Source organism: Sciurus vulgaris, assembly GCF_902686455.1.
Source record: "Sciurus vulgaris genome assembly, chromosome: 2".
NCBI lineage: Eukaryota > Metazoa > Chordata > Mammalia > Rodentia > Sciuridae > Sciurus > Sciurus vulgaris.
In genome coordinates, this window is record NC_136462.1 from 3,739,760 (window position 1) to 3,760,470 (window position 20,711).

General features: G+C 52.6%; 1 protein-coding gene across 2 annotated transcripts in view; it reads left to right on the top strand.

Annotated features, from left to right (window-relative positions):
• Positions 1-20,711, top strand: part of CDC42BPB (CDC42 binding protein kinase beta) — a 92,741-nt gene that overhangs the window by 69,850 nt on the left and 2,180 nt on the right. Inside the window, exons 21-36 of one of the 2 annotated variants that reach the window (XM_079130066.1) lie at positions 2,254-2,333; positions 5,363-5,452; positions 5,778-5,855; positions 7,227-7,332; positions 7,708-7,844; positions 8,425-8,564; positions 9,679-9,760; positions 11,205-11,421; positions 11,566-11,628; positions 12,514-13,110; positions 15,599-15,696; positions 15,784-15,868; positions 15,951-16,068; positions 16,175-16,292; positions 17,007-17,112; positions 17,201-17,271. In XM_079130066.1, coding sequence (XP_078986192.1) covers positions 2,254-2,333; positions 5,363-5,452; positions 5,778-5,855; positions 7,227-7,332; positions 7,708-7,844; positions 8,425-8,564; positions 9,679-9,760; positions 11,205-11,421; positions 11,566-11,628; positions 12,514-13,110; positions 15,599-15,696; positions 15,784-15,868; positions 15,951-16,068; positions 16,175-16,292; positions 17,007-17,112; positions 17,201-17,271 — 2,186 coding nt within the window. Of the gene's footprint in view, positions 1-2,253; positions 2,334-5,362; positions 5,453-5,777; positions 5,856-7,226; positions 7,333-7,707; positions 7,845-8,424; positions 8,565-9,678; positions 9,761-11,204; positions 11,422-11,565; positions 11,629-12,513; positions 13,111-15,598; positions 15,697-15,783; positions 15,869-15,950; positions 16,069-16,174; positions 16,293-17,006; positions 17,113-17,200; positions 17,272-20,711 lie in introns of those variants that run through there. The other variant, XR_013762281.1, reaches the window with a different exon arrangement.

The following is a 20,711-nucleotide window of genomic DNA, read 5'->3' on the forward strand; positions in this document are numbered from 1 at the left end:
CCACATCCTCTCCAACACCTGTTGTTGCTTGTATTCTTGATGATCGCCATTCTAATTGGGGTGAGATGGAATCTTAGTGTAGTTTTGATTTGCATTTCTCTTATTAATAAAGATGTTGAATGTTTTTTCATATGTTTGTTGATTGCTTGTAGATCTTCTGTGAAGTGTCTGTTCATATCCTTAGCCCATTTGTTGATTGGGTTATTTGTATTCTTGGTAGAGTTTGTATTTGTATTATTTGTAGAGTTTTTTGAGTTCTTTATAGATTCTGGAAATTAGTGCTCTATCTGAAGTATGAGTGGCAAAGATATCCTCCCACTCTGTAGGCTCTCTCTTCGCATTGCTGATAGTTTCCTTTGCTGAGAGAAAGCTATTTAGTTTGACTATATCCCAGTTATTGATTCTTGCTTTTATTTCTTGTGCTATGGGATTCCTGTTAAGAAAGTCTGATCCTAAGCTGACATGTTGAAGATTTGGACCTACTTTTTCTTCTATAAGATGCAGGGTCTCTGGTCTGATTCCGAGGTCCTTGATCCATTGTGAGTTGATTTTTGTGCAGGGTGAGAGATAGGGGTTTAGTTTCATTCTGTTGCATATGGATTTCCAGTTTTCCCAGCACCATTTATTGAAGAGGCTATCTTTTCTCCATTGCATATTTTTGGCACCTTTGTCTAGTATGAGAAAATTGTATTTATTTGGGTTTGTGTCCATGTTCTCTATTCTGTACCATTGATCTACCTGTCTATTTTGGTGCCAATACCATGCGGTTTTTGTTACTATTGCTTCATAGTATAGTTGAAGATCTGGTATTGCAATACCCCCTGTTTCATTCTTCCTGCTAAGGATTGCTTTAGCTATTCTGGGTTTCTTATTCTTCCAGATGAATTTCATGATTGCTTGCTCTATTTCTGTGAGGTACATCATTGGGATTTTAATTGGAATTGCATTGAATCTGTAGAGCACTTTTGGTAGTATGGCCATTTTGACAATATTAATTCTGCCTATCCAAGAGCATGGGACATCTTTCCATCATCTAAGGTCTTCCTCAATTTCTTTCTTCAATGTTTTATAGTTTTCATTGTAGAGATCTTTTACCTCTTTGGTTAGATTGATTCCCAAGTTTTTTTTTTTTTTTTTTTTTTTTTTTTTTTTGAGGCTATTGCAAATGGAGTTGTTTTCCTCATTTCCCTTTCAGATGTTTCATCGCTTGCGTATAAAAATGCTTTAGATTTATGCATGTTGATTTTATAGCTTGCTATTTTGTTGAATTCATTGATGAGGTATAGAAGTTTTCTGGAGGAGTTTTTTAGATCCTCTAAATATAGAATCATGTCATCAGCAAATAGTGACAGCTTTAGTTCCTCTTTTCCTATTCATATCTCTTTAATTTCTTTGGTCTGTCTAATTGCTCTGGCTAGAGTTTCAAGGACAATGTTGAATAGAAGTGGTGAAAGAGGACATCCCTGTCTTGTTTCCATTTTTAAAGGGAATGGTTTCAGTTTTTCTCCATTAAGAATGATGTTGGCCGTGGGCTTAGCATCAGGTTGCTATTCTTAAGCTGCCCTAGCGATGAAATTTTTTGATTTGTGTTGTGAGTTGCAGGTATTTTTCCTACTTTGACTTTGCTTATAGAGTTTTCTTGCCAAGAAAAGGCTTTTCTTATTTTTTATGTCATAAATTTTCATTCCTGTTCCTTTTTGAGTCGTGATTAGGGATATTCAAGGGGGTCTTCATGTTTTCTAAAACTAAGCTGCTGAGGCTGGCTTCCAACTTGCCATCCTCCCACCTTGGCCTCCCAAATTACTGGGAATGCAGGTGTGGCCACTGTACCTGTCTGGTTTCCCTTTTAAATTCTGATGACTGGCTCATTGGAGTTCGTGTAGAAGCAGTTTTCTCTCCCTCCTTGAGCTCCTTTCCCTCCTGATGGCACCCATGACTCTTCTCTCACACAGTAGCACGGTGGGTGTTGGGTCCATGTTGGACTCTCTGCCCTGCCCTCACTCAGTGGCAAGAACCACTTCCTGGGTTTGAGCTGCAGTGTGGCCTGGCATCTGCTCTCTCTTCCGAGAGTGTTCTCACAAAGGTGCTGAGCCTCTTGCTCACTCCAAGGAAAGCCATCGTGGTACTTTTATTTGTACATCAAAGTTACCAGTTGATTTAGGGAGAACTGACTTCTGGTCAGCGCTGAATGTTTGTACTGAACAGGACGATCATTCTTTTGTTTTTTCCTTGACTGCTCTTTCTTTCTTACAGGGCTCAAGCTTCCAGATTTTCAAGATTCCATTTTTGAGTATTTCAACACTGCACCTCTTGCACATGACCTGACATTTAGAGTGAGTGATTACTTCTTTTAAGTGATAAATGAATTGGTGACAAATTAGAAATGATAGACTATGATTTGACTACTGGTGGGGCCGTGAGCACAGTAGTAAATTAGGACTTGATGATACTGTAGGTTAAAGGCACTTACAGTGTTAGAGTGCCCCCGAGGGAGCTTTCTCAGCTCACATCTAGGCAAGTCGATGAGGAAGCTCAGCGCCTTCGGGGCAGAAGTCTGCACTAACTTCTGACCATGTAGTATTTTGGGTAACGTTTTTAAAGATAAATTCTCACACTGCGGAAAATAATAATCAGTCATGTCACCATTTGCGTGACTTCCATGTGGCTGTAGTCATAAGGATGAATTGCCACCTGGCACAGTGGCACATGCCTGTGATCCCAGTGACTCACGAGGCTGAGGCAGGAGGATCACAAGTTCAAAGCCAGCCTCAGCAACTTAACAAGGCCCTAAGCAACTCAGTGAGACCCTGTCTCTGAGTAAAATATAGAAAAGGGCTGTGGATGTACGCACGTACATACAAACAAACAAACAAACGAATGAGTTGGCTCCGAGCCACTTGCCTGGTGACCAGTGAGCCGTGGAGCCAGCTGGAGCAGGAGCCTGGTCGCGTGATCGCACTTCCACTTGGGAAGCAGCTGCAGCGCGTGGGGTGAATCCCGCCTCCACCCTTTGTGCCAGGTTCCCTGTGGCATTCCAGGAAGGCAGGACCGCTGTTCACACTTGTTCCAAAGCACGAAGGCAGACACTTTCTAGCAGCCACTTGAAGCAAGCCAGGAAGCTGGAATCATGAAAGTAGCTCCCGTTGAAGGGCCTGAGATGAGGCGCCTGTTGGAGGTGGCTTTCCAGCTTTTCATTTACACAGTTTTGATCCTCTGAGAAGAGGAAAGAATGGCGCCTTGAGTGTGTGCCACCCCCACCAGCATTCTGCTGGGTTCTCCCCTCCCCCATGCCGTGTGCACATAGACTTCCCCCTGCACTGTGAAAGTGACCCTAAAATACTTCAGCATTTCCTGACACCAAGGACATTCTGTGTAGCCAGCGTCGTCATGCCGAAGTCTGCCTCCTAGGCTCCCCTGTTGTCCCAGCAGCACCCTCGACGGTTGGGTTTCCCTCCCATCTCAGGATCCACCAGAGGTCCTGGGTCACCCTGAGACACAGCTCTCCCACGTCTCTCGACCTGGAACAGAGCCCCTGCCGCTCCCGCTGGGGCGTTCTGCCCTTGGATCTCCCTGAGTTTCTGTGGACTGACGTGGGCTGGACACCTGGGCACCAGTCCTGCCCAGGAGGTGCTGGCCTCCCACTTAACTCTGCCTGACCAGCACGAGGCTGAGGTGTCTGCTGGAGTGGCTCCTGTCCTGAGCAGGTAGTCATGGGCATCTGCAGCTCCCTGGACTGCGTGTCACCACCGAGGCACAGCTGTCCCCCTTTGCCTGTCAGCATGTTATGTTTTTATCAAATCGCGGTCCTTGTCTTTTCCCTGAAGTCCTCAGCTTTGAACACATTTAGCCGTTAATTGCTCGCTGGTTCTTTGAAGAGCCTGATGCTGTGTTAGTCACACCCCTTTCTGGTCACTGTGCTGCCAAACCCCATCATGGTGAGGAAGGGGCGAAGTTTCCAAGGGACCCAAGGCACTGGCCAGCAGTAACAGGATGTGGTGAGGAAAGTAGTACTTTTCCGTGAAGTTAAATGAACAGTGCAGGTCTCAGTGCAGGTGGGTTTCCAGCCAGTGCCATCCATCTGCAGCCATGGACAGCAGGGTCCAAGGGGAGGCAGGTTGTTCCTATAGCCAGCACATGTGCCATTCCCTGTCTCTCTTAATGCCTCTGTGATGTGAGGGAAGAGTTCATCGTAGAGGAGAAGCCTCGGTCAGATCTGAGGCGGCTGTGCTTGAGCATGTTGCTGTCGGCTAGAAGCTGCTCCAGCCACGGCTGGCCAGGGGCCTTTTCTCACCAGCATTTGTTCCCCTGTCCCCTGCACCAGGACGCCCTCCTCCGCCTCTCTCCCCTAGCTGTCAGGAAGTGTGTGCCTATGGCTCTCCCCGGAGCAGGCTGCCTCCTCACGCTCCCTTCCTGCATTTGCGTCCTGACAACTTGAGCGCTGAGACCAGTGGGGTCTACGGGACCGAAATTGGATACCGTGCATCCTGCTAGAGACTCATCCGATTGCCTTACTTCTGGGTTGTTCGCTTACACTTTTTAGCTCTGATAATTATCTAATTGATCCCGTCTTTCCCTCGCGGATTCATCCACAAATTTAAATGCTGCCACACAGTCGCGCATGCCACCTGTGCGGTGCATGCCACTTCCCAGCTGAGCATGGCTCTGCACTCAGCAGCCCAGGTGACTGCAGCTGTTGGAAAGTGCGCATGGGGTGTAGGGACTACCCTAGCTGTGGGCTGCTCTCTTGGGCCCAGCCAGTGCTGCTGCACATCTGCACACGATTGGCGTGGGCAGCGTCAACAGGGACAGCAGTAGATGACTGTTCTGGGCATACTCATCACCACAGGGCTGCCCTGAGTGGCTTCAAAGAGAAGACTGTGGGCTGCTTGGGGATTCTCGTGGTGCCCTCAGGGAAGTTTTGCTCTTGCTCGCAGGCCCAGGGGCCTCTGTTGATTGCTTCTTGATCCCTGAAAAGAGGTTAAGAAGTATCTGCTAGTTGGTCTGAGGACTGTCAGTTCTACAGAAAATTGCTTATAGCTGATTCAAAGGATTGACCTTCCCTGGTTTCCTATCCTTAAGTGTCAGTGGACAGAGGTGGGGGGGGGGTGTGGATGGAGGGGAGGCCAGACACTGACTCACCTTTAGTGATAATGGTGGTTTGCCAGACTCCACCTCCCCAGGCGGTCCCCATTGCAGCCAAAGAAGGCCAACAACAGTGGTCCTCAGGGAAGCAGGACAGCTGCGAGGGAAGTGGGGGCTCCTGACAAGCCTCATACTGGGATTCAGGAGTAAGGACTGGATTCTAGGCCCCAGTGGGCCATGCTTTTATATTAAGAGCATTCTCTTATCTTTCTTTCCACAGACTAGCTCAGCCAGTGAGCAAGAATCACAGGCTCCAAAGACAGAAGTGTCCCCGTCAGTTTCTGTGGCTGCAGGCACAGAGCAGCAGGAGGTGAGGCTGTGATGCCCTGTCCATGTCAGGGACCCTGGGGCTGCCCTGTGTTCACATGATGCAGCTGTTGTCCTTGGTGAACAGCAGCACCCTAGCATCAAGGCCAGCCCCTCCTGGCTCCTGTGCGCCTTCCCCCTCTGAGTTCCTGCTAGTCCATCAGCTGGATGAGCAAAGCTTCTTCAGGTGTCTCAGCAACATAGTGAATTAAAAGTGCAGATTGTTCATTACTAATAAATTCTAGAGAGAAATAAACCCCCGACAGGGCCTGGCCTCTGAGCACAGTGCTGGCACAGGACAGTGCTCACTTTTCTCATCTGTCTCCCAGGACATGGCTCGGCCCCCACAGAGGCCACCCGCTGTGCCACTGCCCACCACGCAGGCCCTCGCCCTGGCTGGACCAAAGGTAGGGCCTTGCTTCTCACTCAGGTGCCCTCTTGGTTTTAGAAAACAGCTTCTGTGTAAATAAAATGGGTGTGTTAATTTTGTGTACACATAGTAAGGCCCTTGTGTTCTGGCGGTGATTGTTCAGAACAGTGAGCCAACCAGGACCTGTGTCATACTGAAGCCGCACAACGCAGGTTAGCTGGAAACTCAGACTTCACTCTCCCCAGCCTGTTCCTCTCCCACTGGAACCTCTTTTATATCCAGTTCTTCTCCAAAATTATTTGCATTTATCTCGCTACACAAGATATATGGTGGTGGGTAAGAATTTCTCCTCCACGTAAATGGAACTACATCTGAATGTCTCCACCATGAGTGCACCCTGTGCCTCAGTGCCCATGGCTCTGCCTTGTTCCTGTACCGGCCTAGGGGTTCTGCAGGTTTGTCCTCTTTCGGTCACATGTAAACATCAGTGCAGATGATAGTTTTACCCCTCATCGAGCCTTGCAAGCATCCAACCTTGTGCCTGGGATGGAGCTTCTGTTTTGTTTAACGTAGACCAGTCTCTGTGGTTCCAGCTGGAGATGAGAAGCTTGATCTTGTTTGAGAATGATTCATGCTTTGGCTGTGAGACTTCAGTTCTTGCAGAATTGTGAACCAAAGTGAGAGGCCATTTGTCTTGTGAACACCTGAGACCCAGAAGCACCTCCCTAAGGCTGCTGTGTGTCTTGGTGGCGCACCCCTCCTCCAGTTCCTCCTGGGGTGCTCTGCCTGGAGTTGGTACTTGCTACTCCCCTCTTCTCACACAGCATCTTGCCACATGTGTCCTCTGGTGTAGCACGTCACTTTTGTTGCTGTCTGGGCTTTATAAACATGCTGTCATGGGCCCAGCACACTTTACCTTTCCAGCCAGCCTCATGTCTTTTTTTCTTGGTTGCATTCTAGTGTGTCTGTCCTCCCAGCTGGGATGGTGGGTCTTTCTAGGCCTTTGCTGTGGGGACAGGGCTGCTGTAGATAATCTGTTACATAGGTCTTGATCACATACCCAAGGCATCTAGGTGACAGCCCAACCCAGGTGTGTGCTCAGACTGGCCCCAAAAGCCAGTTGGTGCTGATCCAAGGGAGTTGAGCTACCGCCAGGGAGAAGGTCGGCTGTGCCAATTGGCACCACGGCTCAGCCCAGTGCTGGAGGGAGCCAGCATCACTGCAGGGAGCAGGTGTGGGCCCGTGTCTGGCTCCGTTCCTCGGCTCCACCCACCACTCTGATTAGCCCTCCAGAACACGTGTCTAGAGAAAAATGTCACGCTTCCAGCTTTTCAAGACAAAAAAGTAGAATGACCCAATGGACTTGGCTCCTGGGCCGCCTGACCAACTTCTTGATGTTCTTCTTCAGCCAAAAGCCCATCAGTTCAGCATCAAGTCCTTCTCCAGCCCCACCCAGTGCAGCCACTGCACCTCACTGATGGTCGGACTGATCCGCCAAGGCTACGCCTGTGAGGGTGAGTGTCAGCCACTGCGCCAGAGGTCACGGCATGTGACCCTGACATGCTCTGGCACCAGCTTCCTTCCACAGGCAGACCTGTCCTGGGAGGGTGCAGCTGTGAGTTGGACAGGTCATTCTTCATTCTTACAATCACTAAGTTAGGGCCTGGTCATCCTGCACCTGCTGTGTCCACAGAAGGCTGCAGCAGGTGATTGTCGCCTGTTGACCATCATAGGCTATAACGTCCACAGCTAGTCCACCGTGTGTGTCCCTTGGAAGCTCTGTGGGGTCAGTTCCTGTGTGTGGCCTTCCTGGTTGGGTTGGGTGCCTGGGGCCATCATGCTGCCTCCTCTTAGCTCCAGGGCACAAGAACCAGGCTGTTCTCTTGCAGTGTGTGCCTTCGCCTGCCATGCGTCTTGTAGAGACAGTGCTCCCCAGGTGTGTCCTATCCCTCCCGAGCAGTCGAAGAGGCCCCTCGGTGTGGATGTGCAGAGAGGCATAGGAACAGCCTACAAGGGTTATGTCAAGGTAGGAAGGGGGACTGCAGCTTCCATTCCTTTGCCAGCTCTCGGTGTCTTTGAATTGTGGTGACGACTGAACACGGTTCCTCTTTATGCAGTGCCTTCACTGAATGAAGTGACCCTCACACTGGTCCTGGGAGGCCTCCCTCCCTGGGAATGATGCACTTAGGCCTTTGAGTGGGCCTGAGGCCCCATGGAAGCACTGAGATTTCACCTGGTCTACCCACACTCCCTTCCTCATGGGCTGAGCACAGCCAGTGAAAAGCCAGGTGTCCAGAGCCCCAGGTCCTTCCCAGCCACAGTACCCTGGGGTGCTCTGTGTGTGAGCTTGGCTCTTGGCTGCATCGTCACTTTTCCTGCATCACCTGGTCATGTGTGGAGCCCTGCTCAGCAGTGACCTGAGCTTAGAAAGGCTAGGGCCACTCCACCCAGACTCAGCCCTGGCTACCAGCCTCGGGAAACAGACAGTTACGCCACAGATGGGAGCAAGTGGGGGACTGAAGGGGATGGCAGTTTCCACTTGCTGCCCAGACACGCCCTGACTGGCCTCCCTGGTCCAGAGAAACGTGGTCACTGTTCATTTGTAGGTCCCAAAGCCCACGGGGGTGAAGAAGGGATGGCAGCGGGCCTACGCGGTGGTCTGTGACTGCAAGCTCTTTCTGTACGACCTGCCCGAGGGCAAGTCCACCCAGCCAGGCGTCGTCGCCAGCCAAGTCCTGGACCTCAGGTCTGTTCCTGCAGCACCACCCTTGTTCTGTGAATCTGGGTCCACATTGCTCTTTAGCTAAAGTGAGTTTGTTACTGGGGTAATCGTTAATGTTGCTCATTCCTCTGTCTCCCCAGTGTGCTGTTTCAGAGGTGAGTGAAAGCTGAGTTGGTACTTAAGTACATGCTATGACTTTCCTGCTTTGAATATTTGTAAATTGCAAATCTGCCAGATGGACATTTAACATAAAACTACACTCCCAGGAACAAGCAGAGAATCCCAGAGAAAAACTATACAAACTAGTCGCCAGTGCCCTTATGTACCTTGGGGAGCTTTGTGAGAACCAGAGCTTTGTGTGGCCATAGCTCTGCCACATGACCTCATCTTTTCTCCTGTCAGTTGATCCTACCACCCTGGCATCAGTTGCATGCAGAGTGGCAGGGCCTCTGCCTGCCATCCTCCTGTTACCTCTCTGACTTCATGCCTCTGGTCCTTGTTCTCCCTGTCTGTAGAGTGGGGGACAGGATTCCACTGTTGATGCAGGTCAAGCCAGTGATGAGCAGGAGGCACTGCAGGGCTTGGACTCAGGCCTGTGCCACCTGGTATGGCAGGTGCTGGCAGCAGGCTCAATACCTGCACTGGCCAGGGTCCGGCCTGGAGACTCGGGTTGCAGCGTTGGTTCTTAGAGGGCAAGAGACCTGCAGCAGTGTCCTTCCTGCTGGTCCTTTGCCATTAGAGATGTGCCCCAGCCTGGCGTGAGCCCACATCACGGGCACTGTCTGAGGGCAGACCGCACCTGGCACGCAGAGCCAGCGTCCCGGGTGCTGGAGCCGTGCTTCCCTGCTGACCCGAGCCTCCTTTTCCCACACGTGGCTAAGGAGTGGCCCCTGACTGTGCCCTCGCTGATGACACGTCGTAACTGTGGGCCAGTGGCAGCACGCGTCAGGGCACAGGCCGTGCTCTCAGCCATCCTGGCCGTTAGCTTCTGCAGGTGTCTGGGGAGTTGGTTTTACATGTCTCCTGGTCCAAAAGGTAGCCAGGGACTGCTGTGGGGGCAAGTAGCCTGGCGCGGGTGTCCCTCTTCATGGAGTGACTGGCTGAAGGATGGCAGCCAGTTGTGTTTCTTTCTTACCAGGGATGACGAGTTTTCAGTGAGCTCAGTTCTGGCCTCAGATGTCATCCACGCAACACGCCGAGACATTCCGTGTATATTCAGGGTATGATTTTTTTCTGATTTTCCCCCTATATTTTGGAGGCTATTTCATTAATTATTTTAAAAATCACATGGTTGCTGGGTGCAGTGGCACAGTCCTATCCCAGCAGCTTAGGAGGCTGAAGCAGGAGGATGATGAGTTCAAAGCCAGCCTGAGCAATTTAGCGAGGTCTTAAGCAACTTAGCAAGACCCTGTCCCAAAATGAAACTTGAAAATGACTGGAGATGTGGTTCAGTGGTAGAACACTCCTGGATTCAATCTCTGGTACCCAAAAGTTAAAACGTGGAAAGGACTCAGACGTCGTGCACCCTTGGGTTCCATCCCCAGGATTGGGGGGAGGGGGCGATCTCATGGTTAAAGTACGTCGGCTCTTGAGAGCATTTTGTGCTGCAGCAGGTATTCGGGAACACCTGGCAGCCCCGCCTCCCATCTTGCCCGGGTCGTCATGCGCCCCTGTCCCCCCAGTCCCTCCTGGGCTCCCACACACCTTGCTGGCCTTCCCTCTTCACCTCCAGCGGTGCCTTCCCACCTGGTCTCAGCTTTTGCCTGGGCAGCAGGGCCTCGCAGTTCCAGAAGGGTTCCACTCTGGCACACCCCTCCCCAGCATTTGCTCCTCACTCACGGTAAAACTGAGGGGAAATTGTTCTTAATTAGGTCAACCTGGCTTGTGAGCCATTCTGTGGCTGAGTTGAGCCTACCTCTCCCTGAATTAGTGTTAGTTGCTATGGCATTAGGAAGTTTCTGGAAGACTGTGGATCAGAGAAAGAACCACACACACCTCCCTTTCCTGCGAGTCAATTTTTGGCTGACTGCTTAAGTCTCTGAGTCCTTCTTCTCTGTTGAGAAACAGCCTCTCCCTTACAGTACAAACTTCGCCACCACATGTGCTCAGCATGACCACCGTGCAGCTGCCAAACGCCTCCAAGCTTCCTGATGAGTTCTTGGTGAACGCTCACAGGAAGGAGGCTGTAGGCGAGAGTGTCTGAGGCTTTGTCTTCCTGGACACTTTCTAAGAGTATACTTTTAAATTATAATAAAGTTACCCAAGGAATCAAAGTGGGCAGTTAAACCCCAGTTTTGGCAAGAGCAGTCAACTAAAATCTGACCAGGGAACTGGGGAGATAGCACAGTTGGTAGAGTGCTTGCCTTGCAAGCACAAGGCCCTGGGTTCAATCCCCAGCACCACAAAAAAAAAAAAAGAATCAAATAAAATCTGACCAGGAAGAAACTGCGGGGCTGTGTTTACAGCCTCACCCCTTCCCACTTACTGCTGCCGAGTCGCAGGACCAGCAGCTGAGGGGCTGCTGCAGGGACCCCTGCAGTGTGGCCTGCAGGGACAGAAGCAGAAGCTCTAGGAAGCCTGACCTACCCCGTGACTTGTGGGGCCAGGTGGCTCCTAGGTGGGCCTGGCTCTGACCGCTGCTGTCTGTTTTGTTCCCTCGTGAAGGTGACAGCCTCTCTCTTAGGTTCGCCTGCTAAGACCAGCTCACTGCTCATTCTGACAGAGAATGAGAATGAAAAGAGGAAGTGGGTAGGCATTCTGGAAGGACTCCAGTCTATCCTCCACAAAAACCGGCTGAGGAACCAGGTCGTGCACGTCCCACAGGAAGCCTACGACAGCACGCTGCCGCTCATCAAGGCCGTCCTCACAGCCGCCATTGTGGGTACGTCCTCGCAGGGCAGCAGGGCAGAGAGGCTGGAGTGGCTGTGGCGCCAAGTTCAGTCAGGGCCACGCTCCCCAGGGCACAGTTGTCCCACTGTCCGCCGAGGCAGGTGACTGACTCACAGGACGCATGTCTTTCCCCCAGATGGAGACAGGATTGCTGTCGGCCTAGAAGAAGGGCTCTACGTCATCGAGGTTACCCGGGATGGTGAGTGACAGGGGCCTCCCACCCGTGCATCTCGGGTCCATCCTGGGTGCTGACAGCAGGCACTCAGTGTGGCCCTACGTGTAGGTTAAGTCCCCACGTGGAGCATTGTGTAAGCAAGGGAGAGGCTGAGTGGGGACACAGTCTGAGGCGGCCTCTGCTGAGTGCCCCCCTGTGCGTTAGTGTGTCCAGGCAATGTCTCGACGGCACCACGGCCTGGTGATGCAGTGAGGGTTCTCCAGGGTGCAGGTGAGTGCACCTCGCAGGAGGACCCAGCAGCTGCTGGGCACTGAAGCACCAGTCCCTTAGCTCTGTCCTGGGTGCACCTCTCCTGACAGCAGGCCCTTCTGTGCAGCAAGGGGTCAGCCCAGAAGCCCTGTGTGGCCATAGCACCCGGGCTGGTTGGCTCTTCAGGTTGTAGAGCAGAGTGAGGGTGGAGATTCTGAGCCAGCACAGGTCCAGGGTTAGTGTGGGGCCAGCAAGGGCTGGGCACTTTCAGAGTTTTTTGGGGGATCTGGGGAGGTTGGATACAGCCTTTGTTCTCTGCATGCAAACCAAGGTTTCTTCAGTTAGGACGTGAACTGCTATGAGGTCCATATCCCCCCTGCAAGGCCTCGCTGCCCTCAGGAGTGATGCCCAGCTAGGGCCCTGGCACACTGAGGGCATGTGTAGGGAGAGGGTGGGTGGGCATGGGGGATCGAGGTGTTAGAGGACTATGTTAGGCAGATGGGCAGGGGCTCTGGGGTGCTCGTGCCTCTGGCCCTGTGGTTGAGGGTGGCTGGGGCTGGCCACGTGGGGGCTGCAAGCACCTTCCTGCAGGTGCCCAGGAGAGCTGGGTTGTGCAAGACATTGATGGTGCCCCTCACCCTTGTCCTCCCTGCAATCCAGTGATTGTCCGCGCTGCCGACTGTAAGAAGGTGTACCAGATTGAGCTTGCACCCAAGGAAAAAATCGTCATCCTCCTCTGTGGCCGGAACCACCACGTGCACCTCTGTCCATGGTCTTCCTTTGATGGAGCCGAAGGCAACTTTGACATCAAGCTTCCGGAAACCAAAGGCTGCCAGCTCATAGCCACAGCGACACTGAGGAAGAGCTCCTCCACCTGCCTGTTCGTTGCCGTGAAGCGGCTGGTGCTCTGCTATGAGATCCAGAGAACTAAGCCCTGCCACAGGAAGTTCAGTGAGCTGGTGGCTCCGGGACACGTGCAGTGGATGGCCGTGTTCAAGGACAGGCTCTGTGTCGGCTACCCTTCTGGGTTCTCTCTGTTGAGCATCCAGGGGGACGGGCCGTCCCTAGACCTGGTAAATCCCGCTGACCCCTCGCTTGCGTTCCTCTCACAGCAGTCTTTCGATGCCCTTTGTGCTGTGGAGCTCAAAAGCGAGGAGTACCTGCTTTGCTTCAGCCACATGGGACTGTACGTGGACCCTCAAGGCCGGAGGTCACGCATGCAGGAGCTCATGTGGCCTGCGGCTCCTGTCGCCTGTAGTATGTATATGTTTTCTGTTGCCATACCCCGTTGCCGCTTCTCACGTCCACGGTCGGCATGTGCTCCTTTGCTGTGGTTTGTCTCCCAGTCTGTAGCTGAGCAGTTGTAGGAGCAGGAGGGGCCCAGGCTCCCCTGGGGCGAGCACCGGTCAGATGCTATGCTGCGGCAGCACAGGGGCCCCACAGAGGCCCCGGCCTGCCTGCCCCAGGGGCTTTACAGGTGCCCCACAGAGAAGCCCACAGGGACTTGTGTGGGCAGAGGCAGAGTGAACTGAAGAAGGGACCTGGCGTTGGACCTTTTTCAAAGGCCTTCCTCTTGCTATCTAAACTTACACAGCAACATAATAAGCTGCAGGTTTTGGGGGCCAGTGTTTCCTGATGGTGGTAGGAGCCACTCTATTTTCAAACAGCCGTGTTGGTAATTGGCTGACACCAGTGGCACTGGACAGAGCTGGGATGGCCTGGGCCTGACAGGTGGTCACTTCCAGCCTTTGCCTTGAAGTTCTCCATCTGGCTGTCATGGAGTGAGCAGGGCAGTAGGAGGCAGCCAGCAGGATACGCAGCCCCAGGTCAGGGAGCTGGATAGGAGGTGGCTGCCATGTTTTTCCCTGATCACCTCAAACTGAAGCCTTTGTCTTCCCTGCCTGTGGCCAGGCCTGGGGGGCTGCAGTGTCCCACACTGTCCTGCAGGATAGTAGGGTGGGGTAAGGGTGGTACAGGCCGGGCCTGGGCTGTGGTGCCACTCTCTGGTCTCTGGCCTCGAGTGCAGCCAGCGCAGGACTCCCGCCACACAGAGCTCCAGCTTCTCAGGAAGGCCCTCTGGTTGTTTGGCACAGTTGAAGTTGGAGGAGATCTGGGTCACTAGCACAGTGTTTGTGCAACTGGCCACATAGAGCCAGCATGGGCCCTGAGGTCATTGCACCCCTGCCTTTGTGGTCTCCTTTCTTCTCTACTCTGTGTATAACATGGATGCCCAGTCAGTTTTAGAGCTGGTAAAAAATAAGTTAACTTTTAGGATCAAGAAGTGCTTGTATGGAGCTGCCTGCTGAGTGCTGTGTGCCTGACTATCTCTTAGGAAAGCTGCCAGTCATGTCTTGCAGAGTAGACCGAGAACCACAGGGGTTCTGTGACTCGCTCATCTTGACTCCAAAGCCCATGTTCTTTCCGCTCTATTAATTTTTTAGGTTATACATTTCTTCAGACATCTCAGTTAACCGTTTATCAGAAACACAGCCCCACACAGCAACTAAGAGTGCTTCCCCCAGGATTCCCCTGTGGAGCATGCGCACCTTAAAGTTAATTCAGGGTCAGCTTTTGCATGTGGCCCTCAGAAAGAGAACCACCTTGTGTCTGGAATGTCACTTCTGAAAGGTTGGTGACCAGGCCTGGCACCCTGTCTACCTCCCTGGCCCTGTTGTACTTCTTTCTCCTGCTCGGGAAAGGGAGAGGCTGTGACGGAGTGAAGCGAAGGTGCTCAGGTGCTCTGCAGCTGGAGCAGGATGAAGTGGCTGGCCCCGGATTCAGGGGACTGGGCACAGCCTTCTGTGGACCTCATGGCCTGCTGACCTTCAGCTCTATGTGTCCATGAGGTGCTACCTGGGGACTGAATTTGAGTGGCAGCAGTAAGGGTGCCCAGAGGGTGGCCCTGTGGGAAGTGGACACCCACTGCCCCTGTCCATCAGGTCATGTAGGTGGCCTTCACCACCATCCTCAAAGCGGGGCATCCCCGCAACCTCACGTACCCACTCTCAACCTAGCAGCTGGCTGGCTGTTGTCAGCCATTGGGAAGGTACTCCAGCCATAAGTACTCCTTCACCATGTGTTTTCAGAGCAGGCTGCTGGATCCCCACGTCCGTGGGGATCTGTCACAGAACCGTGCAGTGGGGAGGCCTCACACACTCACCCAGAACCCGACTTGATGCCTCTCTGGGAGAGGAACCCACTGCACGGTGCTGCTGAACAGCTGGCCCCTCCTGAATTTGAAATGTGTTGGGCCTGAACTGATAAACCTTTATAACCTTCATTTCTTGCATGAGAACTAGATGAAAAAGCAAACTTTTAAAATCGTTCTCAGCATCTCTGCTGTGGTGTGTAGGCGGTGATAAACAGACGGGGTGCATGCCACACACCTGTGATCCCAGCTACCCTGGAGGCCGAGGCAGGAGGATCGCAAGTTCAAGTCCAGCCTGGGTAACTTAGCAAGGCCCTCAGCAACTAAGCGAGACCCTGTCTCAAAAATAAAAAAGGCTGAGTGGTGGAGCACCTGGATTCCATCCCTAGCACCAAACGTCACGCAGTTAGGCTGGGTTGGTGGCACGTTAAATGTGTGTCACCCTTTAATGAACGTGACCTGTAAGGTGGGAACACGAAGCCCAGTTGGGAGCACTGTGGCCCCTCCTCTGTACCTTGGCAGCCCAAGGTGGCCCTAGGAGGCCGGAGCAGGCAAGGCCCAGTGCTGCCGCTCACCTGTTGGCTCCATCTGTGCCAGGCTGCAGCGGCTCCCACGTCACCGTGTACAGCGAGTACGGTGTCGACGTCTTCGACGTGCAGACCATGGAGTGGGTGCAGACCATCGGCCTGCGGAGGGTGAGGCAGCATGGAGGCCTTGTGTGGGTGGGCTTCCTCTGCCCACCTGTGCCACACACAACTGTCACTCTCTGGTTTCCAACACAGATAAGGCCCCTGAACTCTGATGGCAGCCTCAACCTCCTTGGCTGTGAGCCTCCGCGCCTGATCTACTTCAAGAGCAAGTCCTCAGGTAGCTCTCAGCAGCGGATGGAGGGAGCACGGGGCTCTTCCTGCTGGCGGCAGCCGCGGTGACTGTGTGCTTCGTCCTGCAGGAACAGTCCTCAACGTGCCGGACACCTCAGATAGCAGCAAGAAGCAGATGCTCCGGACACGAAGCAAACGGCGCTTTGTCTTCAAGGTGCCGGAGGAGGAGAGGCTGCAGCAGCGGCGGTAAGGGCCAGGGCCCTGGCTGGCCGGGCCTCATGGGAGGAAGAACTGGCTCCCAGCCAAGGGGATTTTTACATATTCCTAAAGCTCAAACCACTTCCTTTCCCAGGGAGATGCTCAGAGACCCAGAATTGAGATCCAAGATGATATCGAACCCCACCAACTTCAACCACGTGGCCCACATGGGCCCGGGTGACGGGATGCAGGTGCTCATGGACCTGCCTCTGGTGCGTTCATGGCTGGGGCGGGGTGGGGCGAGGACTCCCGTGCAGGCAGCTGGCTCTGAAACACAAAGGCAGGGCCCCCCAGGACCTTGCTCCCTGGCCTCTCGCCATCATGCTGACCTATCACGTGGCCACCTGCCTGAGCTCCCTTCTCGAGCAGTTTCCTTGTCCTGGGCATCCCCACACCACCTTGAGCCACTGGCTGCACCATGGGTAGGCATCTGGGCTGGTGGCAGACCCTATTTTCACCTCATTGTCCCTTAGGAAACCATCCATCAGAGAAGGGTTTCTAACTTCTTAGTATGAACAGGTAACGTACTTTTTAAAAATTCTAAGTGTGCTGGTTGTGCACAGTGGCACACACCTAAATCCCAGCTATCATATCCAGGAGGCTGAGGCAGGAGGATCACAAGTTCAAGTCTAGCCTCTAGAGTTTAGCAAGATCCTGTCTCCCAAAAAAAAGGGTTTGGGTGTGTAGCTCAATGGTAGAGCACCCCTGGTTCAATCCCCAGAAGCATCCCCCCGACACTAAAGAACAACTACAGGATTTGACTTGGAAACTGCATGCCAGTTATTAGCTCAAACCGAGAGGTGACCATGTCCAGGGATCTGCAGCCCTTTTGCCCAGTTCCATCATGCAGATGCCACTGTGGGCCATGGATGCCAGTGCAGCCTCTGGTCACTGTCCCCTGCTCATGGGATGCTCTCTCCCACCAGAGTGCTGCACCCCTCACCCAGGAAGAAAGGCCTGGCCCTGCCCCCGCCAGCCTGGCCCGGCAGCCTCCCTGCAGGAGCAAGCCCTACGTCTCCTGGCCCTCCTCAGGTACCAGGAAGGGGCGGGCCGAGCAGGGACCTGAGTCTCTGTCACCTCGCAGCTGTTCCCTAAGGTGAAAGCTGTCCTCGCTTTGCAGGTGGGCCAGAGCCCGGAGGGACCATACCTCTGAGGAGCATGTCTGACCCTGACCAGGACTTCGACAAAGAGGTAGGGCTTTGCCCCAGCAACACAAGTGGCATGTCCACCTGTGAGTCCACTTGTGGAGAGGACCGAAGGGGCTTTTGAGAAGGATGCTTTGCTGCCTCTCGGGTAGCACCCAGGTCAAGTGTGCTGAGGGCTAGGAGGAGGAGGAGGCTTGTGCAGCTGAGGCCCCCAAGGGAGCTGTCCCGGGCCTGGAGGTCTGGGCATGTTCGCAAGCCCCTCCAGAGCTCTGTGTGCCCTAAGGGAGGCATGGAGGCCCCTCCTTGGTCATGAGTCCTGGTCTCCTGCTCAGGCCATTGCTGCCCCAGGGCCATCCTAGCCCCTCCAGCAGAGCTGCCGAGGGTGAGACAGGCACATCCTGATGAAAATTTCCCTGAAAATTCATCTCCTCCCAGGAGCTCCAGCCTTCCAGAATTTTCTGTAGTTTTTGCATGTGCATGTGGGATGCCAGCAGGTGCCCTAGTCCTGGAGGACCTTCCTTTCTGGCTCTGCTCTCCTTTCCACCAACACCTCTTCCCCAACACCAGGTTGGGGGGTGGGCAGCAGCACCTCCTGTGCTTTGAGGCCATACTACCCCATTCCCCGTTTCCCCGTGTATAGTGTGGCCAAGACACAGATAAGTGAGTTGGGACTCGTACGGCGCTGAGGGCAGCCTGGAAGTGAGAGGTCTTAGTGTCACCACATGGCTCTGCCTCAGCCCAGCACAGAGCGCTGTCTAGCATTTGCTGCCCACCGGAGGCCCACTGAGGCCGGGTCTTCCAGCTCACCCTCTTTCCCCTCCCCACGTCCCCAGACTCCACTGGAACACTGTAGGAATGTGATGTTCAGCTGCTGACACATGACACTTTCTGCAGATTCATGTCTTCTAATAGTCGTTTAATTTTGAGGTGATTTCATCACATAATAACTTGTAGTTTTTATGCAGTCCAGTTTATCTTTTTCAGTTTAGATAAATCTTCTCTGGAGTGTATTCAGTAGCTTTTCAGGAGGCCAGCGTGGGCAACGTAGCTGGACCCTGTCTAAAAATACAATGGAAAGCTGTGTGCGGTGGTGCACGCCTGTAATCCCAGTAACTCAGGAAGCTGAGGCAGGAGGATTGAGAGTTCAAGGCCAGCCTCAGCAACCTAGCCAGGCCCTATCTCTAAATAAAGTATTAAAAGGCTAGGGATGTGGCTCAGGGGTTGAGTGACCCTGGGTTCAATCCCTGATACCAAAAAAAAAAGCTGGGGACATAGCTCCGTGGTGGAGCACTTGCCCAGCACATGTGAGGCCCAGGTTCCATCTCCAGCCCCCAGAAGAAAAACCTTTGCAGTGTATTGTTTGTCCTGGCATCTTGAAAGAACGTGTGTGTGTGTGTGTGTGTGTGTGTGTCTTCAGTGCAGTGTGTGTGTGTGTGTGTGTGTGTGTGTGTGTGTGTGTGTGTGTGTGTCTTCAGTGCAGTACCTGTGCTCTCCCTGGGGGCGCTGAGCACTGCTGGGAAGGGTCCTGGTGGTGCAGGTCTGGCCCCTGCACACACCCTACCCCCTGCACACACCCTAGTCTGCCTGGGGTGTTCATCTCGACTGGCAGCATTCTCAGGGCTGGCCAGGTCCTTTTCTAGCCTTCCCGAGCAGCCTCTGGGCTTCCGCGCCTGCGCACGTTGTATACCATAACCATACGCTTCCTCGCATCCTTGGTCGCGGGTGCTGTTCTACCAGCCCGCTCCTAGTGCCTGCCGGTGAGCATTCTGTTCCAGTGTTCCTCCTGTCCCTGGCCTCGGGAGCCCCGCAGGACCCTGTTGTCCCCACGTAAGGCACCTGTTCACGGGAACCTTGTTTGTTCCTCTGAAATTCATGTGACATTCATGACACATAAATGTGGCTTTTTATTTATTCTCTTGTGGTGCTGGGGACCAATCCCAGGGCCCTGAGCATGCGTCACTGAGCCACGCCCAGCCTGAGTGGCCATTTTAATTTGAACAGCGTGGTGGTGTTCAGTGCTGTACTGCCTCCACTGCTCTTGGTTCAGAAGCATTCCTGACACTCACAACCCCGTTCCTCAGTTGAGCACGTTCTCCTCCAGGACATTTGTCTTCTGTGTCTGACTTCCCTGTTGTTTGTCTGCATTGTAGGCTGTGGCCATACTTTGTGCCATCTTAAGGCTGAGTGATGGCATTCCATCCTACAGACAGGCCACGCTGCTTCCCTTCTTGCACTTACAGTGTCCGGGCGGTTTCTGTTCTGCCTGTTGTGAGCAATGCCACTATGAACGTGTGTGTGCGCATGTTTGAGTATCTGATTGCCCTTCTTTTGGGTATGTACCTGGAACTGGAACTGCTGTGTCACGTGGAAATTCTGTTAACTTTTATTTTAGTTTAGTTTTTGTTGCTTCTAGAGATTTGGGGATTGAACCCAGGGTGCTCTCTACTAAGCCACATCCCCAGCCCTTTTTAATTTTTGTTTTGAGACAGTGTCTTGCTATATTGCGCAGTCTGGCCTGGCATTTGCGATCCTTCTGCTTCAGCCTCCCAAGTAAGTGGGGATGACAGGCGGCCTGTTGTAGCTTTTGGAGGAACTACCAAAAATTTTTTCACAGCAACTTTGTTTTCCTTTCGCACTAGCAATGTATGAGAGTTCCAGTGTCTCCATTATCTGTAAAGTACCATTTGTGGCTTTGACTTCTGTTTCTCTGATAAGGTGATATTAAGCATCTTGTCATGTGGCCATTCATACTCCTTCTCTGGACAACTGTCTCAAGTCCTTTGCTTTATGCTTTCTTTTCCTGTGTGTGTTGCTGGATTGAATTCTGATCCTCACCCATGCTAGGTAAATGCTCCTCCACCAAGCTACAGCCCCAGCCCATGTCCATTTTTAATTGGGATATTTCCTTATATGTACTCTGAATGCTGAATCCTTATCATATATATCTTTTGCAGATATCTTCTCCTCTACATCATCATTTCACATTCTTGATAATGTCCTTTGATGTATAAGTTTCTAATTTTGGTGAATTCCAATTTATGTTCTTTTTTCTTCTGTTGCTTAGACTTTAGAAGTCTTTATCTAAAATCCATTGTTGCCAAATCCAGGGTGATGAAGTCTTACACCTGTTCTCATTTACGAGCTGTATGGTTTTGGCTGTGGTAGTTTGGCTGCTGGTCTGTTTGAGTTAGTTGTTTGTGGTGTGAGGAAGAGCTCTGACTCCCTTCTGCGTGTGAATCCCCAGCACATTGGTTGAAGAGCCTGCTCTTCCCACTGGATGGCCTCAGCACCTATATTGAAAATCAGTTGACCACCGGTATTATTCTGGTCCCTCCATTCTGTTCCATTATCTGTATGTCTGTCTCTATGTTGGTACCACAGTGTCACTTGGTAGTGTATTTTGAAGTAGTGAGTTTGGGAAGTGTGAGTCCTTGAACTATGTTTCTTTTCAATATTGCTTTAACTATTCTGGGCCCTTGTACTTGT